The following is an 18,825-nucleotide window of genomic DNA, read 5'->3' on the forward strand; positions in this document are numbered from 1 at the left end:
CCAGCTTTTGTGGCTTCTATTTGTTCTTCTCTACAAGAGTCAAGACAGAAGTCAGACTACCAGCGTAAGAATTTTAGCTGAGGAAGCTTCTGTGATTTGAAGCAAAACGTCCTCACGTCAAGCAACCCAGTCCAGTCGAAGATTCAAGCTTCTCTACTATGGAAACCACCTGGACAACTGAGAGCCTTCACAGAAACATCTGATGGGGACAAATCTGGACTTTAATCGTGGGTCACACACAAATGATAGTGCAGTGTGTGAAGATTATTTATTTATGTATATGAACCACTACCGTTTTGGTTCCAGAATTATATTCAGATTTGATTAGTTGTGCATTCTGAGTGGAGCCCATATCACTTTTGAGTGGTGGCACATGCATTTCTGACAGCACAACAGAAAGGTACAATTATATGCAGCTTACACTGAATTGACAAAAATGGTAAAATTGAAAAGCTTTCAAAACGCCACCATGCAAAAAATTACTGCCGATCTTCAAGGACTACAGATTAAAAAAGGTTGCTGAAATACTTGGAATCACATGTCTACTCTGTGTTTTGCTACAGCTCACCTACTTTTCCATGATCCACTTCTGTAAGAAAATCATTTGAAGTTCAGTGTGTGTGTGTGTATGAATCAGTCTGGACTTTGTACATCACGCTGTTCAGCCGTACGTCCCCGTAATGATGCTAACGTACAACAGCACCTCAGCTGTAGCACGACGGTTCAGTCTCAGGTGGAAGAGGAGGTGCAGTGAAAAGGCACGTCTGTGTGTTGCTCAGAGAGCTTTGTGTTCCAACTGCTGTGCAAGTGCTTATATCAGCAGTCACCGAGGACGCCTGTCGATTTCCAGCTAACGCTGCAGGGAAGGGAAACACGCTAAAGCGTGAACGTAATTGAGTTTCCGTTAAATGGCTCGGCTCTTGCCACTGCTGCTTACCTTGTTGCTGCAGCCTTTGTCGAAGAAAATGTCAAAGTAGCCGACAATTGCCTGCAATGAAATATGAGGCATGTTAGAATGTGACAGTACAATAAACCCCTGGATTTGTTTGACTACAATAAAACTGTAACGCGCAGAGCTGAGGGAGACTGAGCGCGTCATGTGCAAAAACCACCTAAATGACCTGACTGCTGTACAGAGGAAAATCAAACAATGATACTTCAGTGTCGCTTTCAAGAAGACAGGAACATGCCATGATTCCCGCCATCATTGTCTCATAGGTGTTGTTGTATTTGTAGCGGTACCTCTGCCATCTGTAGCTCTGATATTTTTTGGACTTTATTTTTTATGTTAGAAGCAGTGTTGTATAAAGTACCGGAAAATCACACTTAAGTAAAAGTACAGATACCCATTAAAAAATTACTTTGGTAGAAGTTCAAGTCACCGATTGAAATGCTACTCAAGCAAAAGTCTTAAAGTATCTAGTATTTATTGTACTTAAGTATGACAAGTAATGTACAACTAAATGTAGTCAAGTAATGAAAGTAAAAGTACAAGCAAATGTTAATAATCAAAAACGGACTGATTTTTTTTTTTTATAAAAGTTTATCTAGGCTTGTAAATGACTGGTAGTATTAGTCAAAATACTGAAACTTGTGCACATCACACAAAAACACTTTAGAAACAACGTTTCAAAACCTAAATGAGAGTAGGCTACTCACTAGGTGTTCACAGGAAACATTTATTTATTTCTATATGTATTTATTTATTTTCATTGTTACATGGTTTTATCTTTTCTGTTGTGTTTTGTTTCATTAGGTTCTTTTTGTCTGTAACATTATTAGTCTATTATTATTGACTATTACTGTCTATTATGTAGACTACTGTTGTTGTTGCTATTATATATGAATAAAAATAAATTTAGAAAAATTAGAATTTGACTCTTTTACGACAACGAACGCTGAGCCATTAATTATACTGAAAACAAATCAACACAAACGTGCTGACTCAAACAGCTTAATGCTAACTTTAACATTGAAAACGCCATAGACACGCTAACGCATTAGCATAGGTCCTGTTTTTAAGTTATAAAATACATCTATCAGCTGTTTCAGAAGACCATAACAGGTCGGTTTAACATAAAAATATTAAATATTAATCACAGACATATGCTCTTCAGGGTTTTAGCGGGGAAAAATTAGGATAAAGCGAAATTAAACAATGAATCCAAGAATCACAGATCAAAGCACTGCTTCAATCTGCGAATCACTGCTTCGATTGGTTCAAGGCTCAAAGCAAAACTGCGCTGCAGAAAGGTTGATTACAGACCCGCTGCAGGTCTGTAATCAATGTAGAAAAATGATCATGTTCTTTCTACTCATCACTAATTGAAGAAAATAAGAACAACCCCAGGTTTCTTTTCAGCACTGTAGCCAGGCTGACAAAGAGTCAGAGCTCTATTGAGCTGAGTATTCCATTAACTTTAACTAGTAATGAGTTCATGACTTTCTTTGCTAACAAAATTTTAACTATTAGAGAAAAAATTACTCATAACCATCCCAAAGACGTATCGTTATCTTTGGCTGCTTTCAGTGATGCCGGTATTTGGTTAGACTCTTTCTCTCCGATTGTTCTGTCTGAGTTATTTTCATTAGTTACTTCATCCAAACCATCAACATGTTTATTAGACCCCATTCCTACCAGGCTGCTCAAGGAAGCCCTACCATTATTTAATGCTTCGATCTTAAATATGATCAATCTATCTTTGTTAGTTGGCTATGTACCACAGGCTTTTAAGGTGGCAGTAATTAAACCATTACTTAAAAAGCCATCACTTGACCCAGCTATCTTAGCTAATTATAGGCCAATCTCCAACCTTCCTTTTCTCTCAAAAATTCTTGAAAGGGTAGTTGTAAAACAGCTAACTGATCATCTGCAGAGGAATGGTCTATTTGAAGAGTTTCAGTCAGGTTTTAGAATTCATCATAGTACAGAAACAGCATTAGTGAAGGTTACAAATGATCTTCTTATGGCCTCGGACAGTGGACTCATCTCTGTGCTTGTTCTGTTAGACCTCAGTGCTGCTTTTGATACTGTTGACCATAAAATTTTATTACAGAGATTAGAGCATGCCATAGGTATTAAAGGCACTGCACTGCGGTGGTTTGAATCATATTTGTCTAATAGATTACAATTTGTTCATGTAAATGGGGAATCTTCTTCACAGACTAAAGTTAATTATGGAGTTCCACAAGGTTCTGTGCTAGGACCAATTTTATTCACTTTATATATGCTTCCCTTAGGCAGTATTATTAGACGGTATTGCTTAAATTTTCATTGTTACGCAGATGATACCCAGCTTTATCTATCCATGAAGCCAGACGACACACACCAATTAGCTAAACTGCAGGATTGTCTTACAGACATAAAGACATGGATGACCTCTAATTTCCTGCTTTTAAACTCAGATAAAACTGAAGTTATTGTACTTGGCCCCACAAATCTTAGAAACATGGTGTCTAACCAGATCCTTACTCTGGATGGCATTACCCTGACCTCTAGTAATACTGTGAGAAATCTTGGAGTCATTTTTGATCAGGATATGTAATTCAAAGCGCATATTAAACAAATATGTAGGACTGCTTTTTTGCATTTACGCAATATCTCTAAAATCAGAAAGGTCTTGTCTCAGAGTGATGCTGAAAAACTAATTCATGCATTTATTTCCTCTAGGCTGGACTATTGTAATTCATTATTATCAGGTTGTCCTAAAAGTTCCCTAAAAAGCCTTCAGTTAATTCAAAATGCTGCAGCTAGAGTGCTGACAGGGACTAGAAGGAGAGAGCATATCTCACCCATATTGGCCTCTCTTCATTGGCTTCCTGTTAATTGTAGAATAGAATTTAAAATTCTTCTTCTTACTTATAAGGTTTTGAATAATCAGGTCCCATCTTATCTTAGGGACCTCGTAGTACCATATCACCCCAATAGAGCGCTTCGCTCTCAGACTGCAGGCTTACTTGTAGTTCCTAGGGTTTGTAAGAGTAGAATGGGAGGCAGAGCCTTCAGCTTTCAGGCTCCTCTCCTGTGGAACCAGCTCCCAATTCAGATCAGGGAGACAGACACCCTCTCTACTTTTAAGATTAGGCTTAAAACTTTCCTTTTTGCTAAAGCTTATAGTTAGGGCTGGATCAGGTGACCCTGAACCATCCCTTAGTTATGCTGCTATAGACGTAGACTGCTGGGGGGTTCCCATGATGCACTGTTTCTTTCTCTTTTTGCTCTGTATGCACCACTCTGCATTTAATCATTAGTGATCGATCTCTGCTCCCCTCCACAGCATGTCTTTTTCCTGGTTCTCTCCCTCAGCCCCAACCAGTCCCAGCAGAAGACTGCCCCTCCCTGAGCCTGGTTCTGCTGGAGGTTTCTTCCTGTTAAAAGGGAGTTTTTCCTTCCCACTGTAGCCAAGTGCTTGCTCACAGGGGGTCGTTTTGACCGTTGGGGTTTTACATCATTATTGTATGGCCTTGCCTTACAATATAAAGCGCCTTGGGGCAACTGTTTGTTGTGATTTGGCGCTATATAAAAAAAAAATTGATTGATTGATTGATTGACAAACACCCCCCAAGAGCACAAGTGCACAACTGCAAAAAAGCCTCCCGGACATGCCTCATGACAAATCGGCCTGACTTTGTTGCAGTCACTAGTCGTCTCTGGGTGAAAACACGACTTTTTCGAGTGTGTGTGTGTTGTTTTTTTTTTTTTGTAACAAGTAACGGCATGGCGCATAGAAAATGAAGAAAATCGGGGTAGAAGTATGCAATTAACGTCAGAAATGTAGTGAAGTAAAAGTGAAAGTAAGCTGTTTTGTTGTGAAAGTGTCGGTACACGGACCCACAACAGGGGGCGCAATGAACGGACAATGGAGAAAGGTGAATAACAAGTTTTACTGTTGTGAAAAGAGCACAACCAATACAACAATTAATAATTTGGAGTTTGAAGCCGAAATCTGCTGGTGTCGTGTGGGCAGGCTCGAAGGTAGGAGGCGTCCGTCCTAGTCGAACCGGAACCACCCAGATTTCCTCTGCCACCGAACCCCAGAAGTACTGGAACCGCCAAGTCCCGAATTCCCAGGTGGCCACTGCCTCCGCTCGTCGGATCCGGTACTGCTGGCGGGAAAGAGCACAAACACACAGGTATGGGTGCGACAGCACCCAGTAGACAGAGAGGGGAGAAGCCGCCTCCACCTCTTGTTACAATGAAGCAGGAAAGGTGAGTACTTATCCAAGCAAGTAGCTTTCTGTAGTCAGCTGTCCTGAAAAGGTTTACCAAGGTTTATCAGAGTCTTCAATATGAGCTTGCAGAGAAGGTTACCTTAATCTCAAGGCGATATCTCGGCACTGAGGTGGAGACGCTGTCCTGCTGATATACCTCCGTCCTGAGTGCAGTCAGCTGTGTCCAGTAATGGGTGACAGCTGTCACCCTGGCAGCCTTCGTCGGCGGCAGCGCCCTCTGGTGCCTGGAGCCCGCACTCCAGGCAGGGCGCCCTCTGGTGGTGGTGGGCCAGCAGTACCTCCTCTTCAGCGGCCCACACAACAGGACCCCCCCCTCAACGGGCGCCTCCTGGCGCACGACCGGGCTTGTCCGGATGGCGTCGGTAGAAGTCGGCCAGGAGGGCCGGGTCCAGGATGAAGCCCTTCTTCACCCAGGAGCGCTCCTCGGGGCCGTACCCCTCCCAGTCCACCAGGTACTGAAAACCCCGGCCCATTCGACGGACATCGAGGAGCCGGCGCACGGTCCAAGCCGGTTCCCCGTCGATGATCCGGGCAGGAGGTGGTGCCGGACCCGGGGTGCAGAGGGGTGAGGTGTGATGGGGTTTTATCCGGGAGACGTGAAACACTGGGTGAATCCGCAGTGAGGCCGGAAGCTGAAGCCTCACTGCGGCGGGATTGATGACTTTGAGGACCTTGAAGGGACCGATGTATCGTTCTTGGAGCTTGGGGGAGTCCACTTGAAGGGGAATGTCCTTGGTTGACAACCACACTTCCTGCCCAGGACGATACGTGGGGGCCGGGGCCCGCCGCCGGTCTGCATGTTTCTTCGCCCTCGTCCGGGCCTTCAACAAAGCAGAGCGGGCAGCACGCCACACCCGACGGCACTTCCGTAGGTGGGCCTGGACCGAGGGCACACCGACCTCTCCCTCGACCACCGGAAACAAGGGGGGCTGATACCCCAAGCACACCTCAAACGGGGAGAGGCCGGTGGCTGATGACACTTGGCTGTTGTGGGCGTACTCGATCCAGGCCAGGTGGGTACTCCAGGCCGTCGGGTGCGCGGCTGTCACACAGCGTAGTGTCTGCTCCAATTCTTGGTTGGCCCGCTCTGCTTGCCCGTTGGTCTGGGGGTGGTACCCGGACGAAAGGCTGACCGAGGCCCCCAGTTCCCGGCAGAAGCTCCTCCAGACATGTGAGGTGAACTGGGGACCGCGATCGGAGACGATGTCTGATGGTATGCCATGCAGACGGACGACGTGGTGGACCAGGAGGTCCGCTGTCTCCTGGGCCGTAGGGAGCTTCGGGAGGGCCACGAAGTGGGCCGCCTTGGAGAAACGGTCCACTATCGTGAAGACGACGGTGTTTCCCTGGGACGGCGGGAGACCCGTGACGAAGTCCAGGCCAATGTGGGACCAGGGGCGATGAGGCACGGGCAACGGCTGTAGCTGCCCTGAGGTCTTCCTGTGATCGGCCTTGCCCCTGGCGCAGGTGGTACATGCCTGGACGTAGTCCCGGACGTCGGTCTCCACGGATGCCCACCAGAAGCGTTGCCGGACGACTGCCACGGTCCTTCGCACCCCTGGGTGACAGGAGAGCTTAGAACCGTGACAGAAGTCCAGGACTGCAGCTCTAGCCTCTGGTGGGACGTATAGTCTGTTTTTTGGTCCGTTTCCGGGGTCCGGGACACGGGTCAGGGCCTCCCGGACGGTCTTTTCCACGTCCCAGGTGAGGGCGGCCACGATAGCGGACTCCGGGATGATGGGATCCGGGGGATCCGACGGTTCCGTTTTGACCTCATCTTCGTGCACCCGGGACAATGCATCCGATCTCTGATTCTTGGTCCCGGGACGGTAGGTAATCCGGAAGTCAAAACGGCCAAAGAACAGTGACCAGCGGGCTTGCCTGGGGTTCAGACGCTTGGCGGTTCTGATGTACTCCAGGTTCCGATGGTCAGTGAAAACCGTGAATGGCACGGCTGTTCCCTCCAACAGATGTCTCCACTCTTCGAGGGCCTCTTTCACAGCAAGGAGTTCCCGATTGCCGACGTCATAATTCCGTTCAGCGGGGGTCAACCTGCGAGAAAAATAGGCACACGGGTGAAGGACCTTATCGGTCTTCCCGCTCTGGGAGAGCACCGCTCCTATCCCTGAGTCCGAGGCATCCACTTCAACCACTAACTGGCGACTAGGATCGGGCTGCACCAGAACTGGTGCAGACGAGAAGCGCCGTTTCAACTCCTTGAACGCGGCCTCGCACCGGTCCGACCAGGTGAAGGGAACTTTTGGAGAGGTCAGGGCTGTCAGGGGGCTAACTACCTGACTGTAGCCCTTAATGAACCTCCTATAAAAATTAGCAAAACCGAGGAACTGTTGCAGCTTCCTACGGCTTGTAGGTTGGGGCCAATCTCTCACCGCCGCAACCTTGGCCGGGTCCGGGGCGACGGAGTTAGAGGAGATGATGAACCCCAGGAAGGACAAAGAAGTGCGGTGGAACTCACACTTCTCGCCCTTCACAAACAGGCGGTTCTCCAACAACCGCTGCAGGACCTGACGGACATGCCGGACATGAGTCTCAGGATCCGGGGAAAAGATGAGTATATCATCCAGATACACGAAGACGAACCGGTGCAGGAAGTCCCGCAGGACATCGTTTACCAATGCTTGGAAGGTCGCGGGAGCGTTAGTGAGACCGAACGGCATGACCAGGTACTCAAAATGGCCCAACAGGGTGTTAAATGCCGTCTTCCATTCGTCTCCCTTCCGGATCCGAACCAAATGATAGGCATTCCTAAGATCAAGTTTGGTGAAGATATTGGCTCCATGCAAGGGGGTGAACACCGAATCCAACAGGGGCAACGGGTATCGATTGCGAACCGTGATTTCGTTCAACCCCCTATAATCAATGCATGGACGAAGCCCGCCATCCTTTTTACCCACAAAAAAGAAACCAGCACCCATCGGAGAGGTGGAATTCCGGATCAACCCGGCAGCTAATGAGTCCCGGATGTAGGTCTCCATTGATTCGCGCTCCGGCCGTGAGAGGTTGTACAGCCTACTGGACGGGAACTCACTGCCTGGAACCAAATCAATGGCACAATCGTATGGGCGGTGAGGAGGAAGCGTGAGAGCCAGATCCTTGCTGAACATATCAGCGAGGTCATGGTACTCCGCTGGCACCGCCTTCAGATTGGGCGGGACTCGGACCTCCTCCTTAGCTTGGGAGCCGGGAGGAACCGAGGAACCTAGACACTCCCGATGGCAGGTTTCGCTCCACTGAACCACCACCCCGGACGGCCAATTAATCCGGGGATTGTGCTTTAACATCCATGGAAACCCTAAAACCACACGGGAGGTGGCCTGAGTCACGAAGAACTCGATCACCTCCCGGTGGTTACCTGACACCACCAGAGTTACTGGAGGTGTCTTATGTGTGATTGGTGGGAGTAGGGAGCCATCTAGCGCCCGAACCTGCACAGGCGAGGTAAGAGCCACCAGAGGGAGCCCTATCTCCCTGGCCCATCTACTGTCAAGCAGATTCCCCTCAGAGCCCGTGTCCACCAGTGCTGGGGCCTTCAGGGTTGAATCCTCATAAAGGATCGTGACTGGGAGTCGTGTAGCAATGTGGGTGTGTCCCACGTGAATGTTTTGGCCCACCCCTGGCCCAGTCTCTAGGGGCGGGCGTTGGAGTTTAACCGCTCGGGGCAGTCGTTTGCCATGTGCTCACTCGAGCCACAAACATAACAAGCTCCGTGGGCCCGCCTCCTTTGTGCTCCAGGTGCCCTAAATGTTGCCCTGCTCGTGTCCATAGCTTCGTCAGCAGGGGGAGCCATAGGCGCACGGAGCGCAGGAACAGAGGAGCGTGGGGAGGGCGGAGCTCGATCGGACCCGGAAGGGAGAGGGACGACGCGTGCCTGGCCACGCCCTTCGCCTCGTTCCCGACGGCGTTCTTCTAACCGGTTGTCGAGTCGTATAACTAGATCGATGAGCCCATCTAAATCCCGCGGTTCGTCCTTAGCCACCAGGTGCTCTTTTAGGACCAGAGACAGTCCGTTTACAAAGGCAGCGCGGAGGGCAGTGCTATTCCAGCCGGATCTCGCCGCCGCGATGCGGAAGGCGACTGCATAGGCAGCTGCGCTCCGACGCCCCTGTCGTATGGACAGTAGTGCGGTTGAAGCGGACTCGCCTCTGTTGGGATGATCGAACACCGTTCTGAGCTCCCGTACAAACCCATCGTATGAATGAAGGAGCCGTGAGTTCTGCTCCCAGAGCGCTGTAGCCCAAGCGCGTGCCTCCCCGCGAAGCAGGTTTATGACATAAGCTACTTTGCTAGCGTCAGTCGCGTACATCACGGGACGCTGTGCGAAGACGAGCGAACATTGCATCAAAAAATCCGCGCACGTCTCCACACAGCCTCCGTACGGTTCTGGAGGGCTTATGTAAGCTTCTGGGGACGGAGGAAGGGACCGTTGAACGACCAGTGGAACGTCATTCTCACACGCAGGGTCCTCGGGAGGGAGAGCCGCAGCGGCGCCCGGAGGGCGCGCTTCCACGTGTGCGGCGAGAGCCTCCACCCTGCGGTTTAGGAGAACGTGCTGCTCGGTCATGAAATCGATCCGAGTGGTGAAAGCGGTGAGGATCCGCTGCAACTCACCGACTACCCCTCCCGAAGCCGCCGCTGCGCCCTGTTCCTCCATTGGCCGTTCAACAGCCGGTTGACGCCCCTCGGGATCCATGACGCTGGCCGAGATATCCTGTTGTGAAAGTGTCGGTACACGGACCCACAACAGGGGGCGCAATGAACGGACAATGGAGAAAGGTGAATAACAAGTTTTACTGTTGTGAAAAGAGCACAACCAATACAACAATTAATAATTTGGAGTTTGAAGCCGAAATCTGCTGGTGTCGTGTGGGCAGGCTCGAAGGTAGGAGGCGTCCGTCCTAGTCGAACCGGAACCACCCAGATTTCCTCTGCCACCGAACCCCAGAAGTACTGGAACCGCCAAGTCCCGAATTCCCAGGTGGCCACTGCCTCCGCTCGTCGGATCCGGTACTGCTGGCGGGAAAGAGCACAAACACACAGGTATGGGTGCGACAGCACCCAGTAGACAGAGAGGGGAGAAGCCGCCTCCACCTCTTGTTACAATGAAGCAGGAAAGGTGAGTACTTATCCAAGCAAGTAGCTTTCTGTAGTCAGCTGTCCTGAAAAGGTTTACCAAGGTTTATCAGAGTCTTCAATATGAGCTTGCAGAGAAGGTTACCTTAATCTCAAGGCGATATCTCGGCACTGAGGTGGAGACGCTGTCCTGCTGATATACCTCCGTCCTGAGTGCAGTCAGCTGTGTCCAGTAATGGGTGACAGCTGTCACCCTGGCAGCCTTCGTCGGCGGCAGCGCCCTCTGGTGCCTGGAGCCCGCACTCCAGGCAGGGCGCCCTCTGGTGGTGGTGGGCCAGCAGTACCTCCTCTTCAGCGGCCCACACAACATGTTTTAAAATTTAAAAAAATCGAGTAAAGTACAAAGTCTCCCAAAATGTACTTAAGTACAGTAGTGACGTATTTTTACTTCATTACTATACAACACTGGTTAGAAGTCAAAACTATAAAATTGAGGTGGTTCGGGCATCTGATAAGGCACCTCCAGTTGGGAGGAGACCCCTGGGAAGACCCAGGACTAGGTGGAGAGAATATTCAAAGATTCAAACAACTTTAGGGCAATTCATTCTTCACACCCAATTACCTCATACAAAAATACAGCAATTAATCCATAATTATTACTAGTTGAACATAATAATGGCACACATCAATTAAAACAACCACACATATACATCTGATTGTTTATGTGCGCTAAAGTTTGAAACAGTCCGTCATCCAAATTGAGGCAATGAGAGTGTAGGTGGCCACAGCAGCGTGTCGCGCCGCCAAGCTTGGGGGAGTTGAAGGCTCTGCAGCTGCAGAGCCACACGGCCTCTGGAGGGGGGAGGAGGGGCAGGGCGGAGGCAGGGGGGGGTACGTCATGTGTGCAGATGAGATGAGTTTGTATCAGTTTCTGTCAGTGTGTGCATAATGTATGGAGTTGCCTTGACAACATCAGACTGTAGGGGAGGGCAGACAGATAAGGGGGCAGCCGAATACATCTCCACATTGGCCTGGGATCCTGTTAATCATTTACTGCATACCCACCATGAGCCGCTATAATACATAAAGGTAACATAATCAACAAAAATGAATTTACAAACATCCAGCTCCTCCGCTAATATCTCATTAAAGGATGTGAAGTGCTTCATCAGTAACAAGAACCGTGTGTGTGTGTCCACAATTTTACTTTAAAACAACCAAAACAAATATCAATAAATTACTTCCTGTTCATTGCACATTTCATGTGTAATGAAAACACATGACAATCCAAATATGGATACATGAATTTATTTTCATTTGCTTGAACACTGCAATACAGTGGGAGTTTGATCACTTATGTCACAATTCATAATTCATGTATTACTCTGAAAAAAGTGTACAACAGTACATAAAAAGCAGGCATCATGCATAAATAGTACATCCTGGACAAATTGTATCAATTCATTTTAAATGAAACATCTGGTGAGAGAATTCCATGACTTGGTAAATTATTCCATATATGTATTGACCTGTTTGAAAAACTGTCCTTCCTGTTAAGTCTGCTTCTATTATGTTCAAGGGTACATTCACTTTTTCCCTCCACCTATTATTTATGCTGCTGTAGTTGGAGTTGAACTCAGCCCTTACCCCATCTAAAACCCAGGGAACGTTCGTAAAAGTTAGGACTATATTACCAGAGATCACGTTAGCTTCCTGTCTATATAGCGCTTTTCCATCTGCATTAGACGCTCAAAGCACTTTACACATCAATGGCTCACATTCACCACAATGTCAGGCTGCTGTCATGCAAGGTGCCCACTACACACTGGGAGCAACTAGGGGATTAAGGACCTTGCCCAAGGGCCCTTGGTGATTTTCCGGCCAGGCTAGGATTTGAACAGAGGATTCTCTGGTCTCAAGCCCAACACTTAACCACTAGACCATCACCTCCCCAACCACTAGACCATCACCTCCCCTAGAATTTCTAGAATTTCACTGTCATGGTAGAGTGTGGCTGTGTTTTGATTCGGTCCGGCTAATTAATTTCTGCTTTGTTCTCAACATGAGGTTACAACTGATGAAGAGACTGCAGACAACCACCACTGCTGGCCCAGGGGATGTACTTTGGTGAAATGGACGGAGTTAAATTGATCTCTGGAAGGTGGACCCGAGGATACAGTCATGTTCAGAATAATAGTAGTGCTATGTGACTAAAAAGATTAATCCAGGTTTTGAGTATATTTCTTATTGTTACATGGAAACAAGGTACCAGCAGATTCAGTAGATTCTCACAAATCCAACAAGACCAAGTATTCATGATATGCACACTCTTAAGGCTATGAAGTTGGGCTATTAGTAATAAAAATTAGAAAAGGGGGTGTTCACAATAATAGTAGTGTGGCATTCAGTCAGTGAGTTCATCAATTTTGTGGAACACAAAGGTGTGAATCAGGTGTCCCCTATGTAAGGATGAAGCCAGCTCCTGTTGAACATGCTTTTCTCTTTGAAAGCCAGAGGAAAATGGGACGTTCAAGACATTGTTCAGAAGAACAGCGTAGTTTGATTAAAAAGTTGATTGGAGAGGGGGAAACTTATACGCAGGTGCAAAAAATTATAGGCTGTTCATCTACAATGATCTCCAATGCTTTAAAATGCACAAAAAAAAAAAAAAAAACAGACGTGGAAGAAAATGGAAAACAACCATCAAAATGGATAGAAGAATAACTAGAATGGCAAAGGCTCACCTACTGATCAGCTTCAGGATGATCAAAGACAGTCTGGAGTTACCTGTAAGTGCTGTGACAGTTAGAAGACACCTGTGTGAAGCTAATTTATTTGCAAGAATCCCCCGCAAAGTCCCTCTGTTAAATAAAAGACGTGCAGAAGAGGTTACAATTTGCCAACGAACACATCAACTGGCCTAAAGAGAAATGGAGGAATATTTTGTGGACTGATGAGAGTAAAATTGTTCTTTTTGGGTCCAAGGGCCGCAAACAGTTTGTGAGATGACCCCCAAATTCTGAATTCAAGCCACAGTTCACAGTGAAGACAGTGAAGCATGGTGGTGAAAGCATCATGATATGGGCATGTTTCTCCTACTATGGTGTTGGGCCTATATATCGCATACCAGGGATCATGGATCAGTTTGGATATGTCAAAATACTTTAAGAAGTCATGTTGCCTTATGCTGAAGAGGACATGCCCTTGAAATGGGTGTTTCAACAAGACAATGACCCCAAGCACACTAGTAAACAAGCAAAATCTTCGTTCCAAACCAACAAAATTAATGCCTCGCAGATGTGAAGAAATCATGAAAAACTTTGGTCATACAACTAAATACTAGTTTAGTGATTCACAGGATTGCTAAAAAAAGCAGTTTGAACATAATAGTTTTGAGATTTTAGCGTCAACAGCAGATGCTACTATTATTGTGAACACTCCCTTTTGTACTTTTTTTTTAAAATAATAGCCCAATTTCATAGCCTTAAGAGTGTGCATATCATGAATGTTTGGTCTTGTTGGATTTGTGAGAATCTACTGAATCTACTGGTACCTTTTTTCCCCATGTAACAATAAGAAATATACTCAAAACCTGGATTAATCTTTTTAGTCACATAGCACTACTATTATTCTGAACACTACTGTATGTTGATCAGAAAGACTGACCATGCCTTCACTTGACTAGTGGAGTACAGAAGAGCATGTAAACTCTGGAGATTGGGAAGTCTGGAGATTTTCCAAAGTATCAACGTATCAGTATCAATGATGATCCCAATTGTGTTCCACTTCAGGGGTGTATCCATAATGCTTAATTATTTAAGATTACCACTTAATTTTTTTGAGTAATCAGATGCCTAGTTGCATCTTCTTCACCATGCACATTTGACAATTCTGTGTTGTGCTTTGTTCATTTGATTTTTTGCCAAAGCAGATAGTCCCTCTGTATCTGGTCATCCTACAATAAAAACAAAAACAGTGATAAGTTTTCCCTTATCACTGTTGCCAATGTGCTTGCTCAGGGGGTGGGTAAGGTTAGACCTTACCTTTGTAAAGCACCTTGGGGTGGATTATGTTGTGATGTTGTTTGAGAATCTGTTAAGTAGTTTTTAATGTAATCCTTCAAAGCCTATAGAAAGTGAAATCTTGATCCAGAATCTGAAACATAGTTTTGCCTATTTGTCTATTTGACTCCTTTACTTCTTACAGAAGTCTTTTTATTGTTGTTGTTTATGCACCAATAACACCAGATCAAATTTCTTGTTTGTGAGAACTTAGCTGCCAATGAATTTGATTGTGATTCTGATTTGGCACTATGTAGATAAACTGAATATCTGACAGTGGAAGGTATTCTAAAAACAAAGACCTTGTTTCTTACTTTTTTAACTTGTTGAAAAAGGCTTCTATGTAGAAAGGGAATAAGACAAATCCATTTTCTTTGCATTTGCTTTTGTAAACAGTAATAAAGGTATATTCTATGGTAATTTTAAAATGTAAAAGAAAAGACATAAACATATAGTTTTCATTTCATTTAAAACAAATACTGAAATAGGAAATTCTCCCCACTCCACACTGAAATATAACAAATGAAAAGAGAGCATTCAGTCTCCTCTAAACCAAGTGGGTTTACCAAATGGGCTGAGTCAACAATGAGCCCAAAGTGCTCCCTCTCACCTCAACTGGGAGACTTGACATTGGATGAAAGAAATAAATTATGAGGCACAATACAAATGTATTTATTTAGCTGACAGAAGGGGGGGCTGGTGCAAGAAATTAGCAAAGGTGGCAGTTTTGGTGACAGGATAGTTGAAGGTAAAAAATACTCAGCATAAGGGACATTAGTACTAAAATGGTTCTGGACCAAATACATTTGTATTCTGTGGAAGGTTCCTGGTTCAAACCCCACCCCTGCCCATTTCCCACTAATGTGGAGTTGTGTCAGGAAGGGCATCTGGCATAAAATGTGTAAAATCAACCCCGTGGTGACCATGAGTGAAACCAAGGGAGCAGCTGAAGGGACTTATGGTATTCTTCTGAAAAAGTCCAACTGGTAGTGAAAAACAGAAGGGAACCACCTTAAAAAAAATGTATGTTCCTTTAGCTGTTTATTGCTCAGTGTCGCAAGCGAGGAAACTGCCAACAACAACAAGCTCAGTGTGTGGGTTCACACCCAAGAAGTCAGTCATTAACCACATCCACACATCCGTGAAGATGCTGCTGTGACCATTAACACTTCCCCAGATGTTCAATCAATCCCACAAATATTTGTATAAACTGAAGTAAAGTCTCGTTTGGTGTAAAGGGGGTCATGGGCATTCATTCAGGAAAAAAGTAAAAAAGAAACAAATCCCAGATCAGCAGAAGAAAAAGAACCACCCGAAGATTTTGCCATGAATAAGAAAATGTTGGAAGCTATTAATAAGCTTGCAGATATGTTTGACATCCAAGAAAAAAAAAAAAAATCATGGAATAACTTCAGGAAAATGGAGGCAAACTGCAGTCTGGTTGCCATGTTGAGAGACAGAGTAACTGATTTTAAGAATAAACCAGTGGACCTAAATTAATATGTCAAAGTATTGAAAGGAAAGGAAAATGATGATAGTGACCCCTTCCAGTCACTCAACTCAAGAGTTTCCAATTGACGCAGTTGTCATTTTCATGCCCGGCTGTCACATACTGCAGACCACGACACCACTAGCATTTATCTGTGTGCTGATGGGCGTGTTGGTCTAAAAATAATGTGTGGTCAACAGTGGCCTGTTTGTATTGTCCATCACAAGAATTGGGATTTTAGACCACCAAAAACAAAAACCAGATCTAAAGTCAAGTACAGTTTGTTTTTGGTCTTTAAATTGGGCTATATTCAGATGTGTCTTACATAAGTTGGGTCATGAGGCATGTACACTTTGCACACACAGTGGGACAGCACATAATCAGAACATGAGACCAAACTGCATAATGAAAATAACGAAATGAAAGGAATGACTAATGGATACAAACCATATTAAATCGTTCATGCCAACTTTATAGAAGAGAGATCACTCCAACTGTCACATTTCACACAGTGTGCATGACAGTTAATGACAGATAAGCAGCTCTTAAGTTACTTTTAAAAGTACTGCAGGTGACAGGTGTCAGTATGCTCATTCGTTTTGTATGTCAGGTCCATCTCAAACGTGTGATGGTGATGAAAGGCAGACAAATGACATCCAAGAGGGATCTTCATCGACTTTGATGTTTGCAGATGACATTGTGAACTGTAGTGAGAGTAGGGAATGGTTGAGATGATCCTGGATAGGTAGCGATACACTCTGGAGAGAAGGGGAATGAAAGTCAATAGGAGCAAGATGTGGTACATGTGCATGAATGAGCAGGAGCAGATGGAGTGGGTGGAGAAAAGGAGCAGGAGTGATTTGCAATGGAAGGGCATCTGCAAGAGTGAAAGGGAAAGTGCACAAGGCAGGACTGAGACCATCTTAAAAATGTTGTATTGCTTAGAGGCAGCAGCAATTACAAAAAAGCCAGGGAGAGCTGAAGATGCTGAAGAGGGACAGAGCAGGTCGGACGGTTTAGAGTCAGAGGGGCAAGATTGAGATGGTTTAGACGTGCAGAGGGTCCCAGAGTATATCAGGAAAAGGATGCTGAATGAGAAGAGGGAGGCCAAAGAGGAGGTTCATCGATGTGATGAGGAAGGACATGCAGGTGGTTGGTGTGACAGAGGAAGATGCAGAGGAGAGTGTGAGATAGAGATGGCTGATCTGCTGTGGTGACCACTAACAGGTTCAGCCGAATGACAAGGGAGATTCAAAATCTTTTATTGAGACCTTAATCCTTTAAGGGACCACTGAGTATAACAAATTTAGAGTGTGATAGCCTCCACTTGCTATGTTTTATACGCAAATAGATTTTAGTCAAGTCACTTATTGAAAGTTCTACTCAGTTAATCAAGATTCTTTTGAAATGTTATTGGCTACAATTTAGTGCCAGCGCATATAACAACTGTGACTGTGAGGAAGAAGCCATCATAAATCTGAAGGAGGGGAGGTGATGGTCTAGTGGAGGGGAGGTGATGGTCTAGTGGTTAAGGTGTTGGGCTTGAGTCCAGAAGATCATGGGTTTAAATCCCCGCCTGAATGGAAAATCACTAAGGGCCCTTGGGCAAGGCCTCTAATCCCCTAGTTGCTGCCGGTGTGCAGTGAGCACCTTGTATGGCAGCACCCTGACATCAGGGTGAATGTGAGGCATAATTGTAAAGCACTTTGAGCGTCTGATACAGATGGAAAAGCGCTATATAAATGCAGTCCATTTAGTGGTTAAAGCGTTGAGCTTGAGACCAGAGGATCGTTGGTTCAAATCCCAGCCTGACCGGAAAATCACTAAGGGCCTTTGGGCAAGGTCCTTAACCCCCTAGTTGCTCCCAGTGTGTAGTGCGCGCCTTGTATGGCAGCACCCTCACATTGGGATGAATGTGAGGCATTATTGTAAAGCGGTTTGAGCGTCTGATGCAGATGGAAAAGTGCTACATAAATGCAGTCCATTTATCTCTGACATACCAAGTGGCATATTCTTTGACTAATGCCTGTGCCAAGTGTTAATATATGAAGGAAAGCACAGCATCTCAATTTAGTGCATGCGTATGTGCAATGGTGGTGACAAACCTTTGACCATGACCTGTTTTTAACTACGTCACAAGGGTCACAATGTGCTCATGTCCAACCTCATCCAGGATTTTTGTCCAGAGATCATGTCTATCTGATATGAAACCAATACCTCAAAGCATTGATGAGCTATTCAGTGACAAGGATCTATGTTTAACAAAGTCAGAAGGATAACAGAGGTTACAATGGTCACAGTGGGGTCTGCGTGTGAACTCGTCCAAGATTTTTGTCCAAAGAGCTTGTGTATCTGACAGAAATGTAATACCTAGACATCCTGAGATAATATTGTTACAAGGTATTGACCTTGACCCTTTATTTAGGTCACAAGGGTCACAGACGTTACGAGGGTCACAGACGTTACAAGAGCCACAAAGCACTCGTGCAAAATCATGCAAGAGATTTGACTAAAAAGGCTGTGTATCCCATATGAAATACTGATGAGTTATCATGGCAACAAGGGGTGTGAAGAACGCATAAATGGATACACACAAACCATGTTAATGTACCTTTCCTGAGGGTGGGGGACAAACACAGAGCGGGGTGTGTATTAATCAATAAGACTGAAAACAGAGGAGTCTCAGAGTTGACAACAGTAAGCATGGTGGGCTGTGTATTCATCAGAAACTTATTATTTTAAAAGTCAGTGAGATGAATAATAAAAGCCACTGAAGTGTGAGGACTGTAATCTCAAAGGTAATGAACAGCAGAAAAATATGAAATGATCAAATTATTACAGACTGACCAAAGAACCCTGAGAAGAAGGAAGCAGCCCCGACAACAATGTGGTCCATGTGGAAACAGGTAGAGTGGTTGGACCAGGACTAGGGATGGGTATTGATAAGATTTT

General features: G+C 45.7%; 1 protein-coding gene across 1 annotated transcript in view; it reads right to left on the bottom strand.

Annotated features, from left to right (window-relative positions):
- The window catches only part of prmt3 (protein arginine methyltransferase 3), a 326,098-nt gene that overhangs the window by 58,045 nt on the left and 249,228 nt on the right, over positions 1-18,825 (bottom strand). The window contains exon 16 of the mRNA XM_034163908.1: positions 938-988. Coding sequence (XP_034019799.1) covers positions 938-988 — 51 coding nt within the window. The remainder of the gene's footprint in view (positions 1-937; positions 989-18,825) is intronic.

Source organism: Thalassophryne amazonica, chromosome 2 (genome assembly GCF_902500255.1).
Source record: "Thalassophryne amazonica chromosome 2, fThaAma1.1, whole genome shotgun sequence".
Lineage (NCBI taxonomy): Eukaryota > Metazoa > Chordata > Actinopteri > Batrachoidiformes > Batrachoididae > Thalassophryne > Thalassophryne amazonica.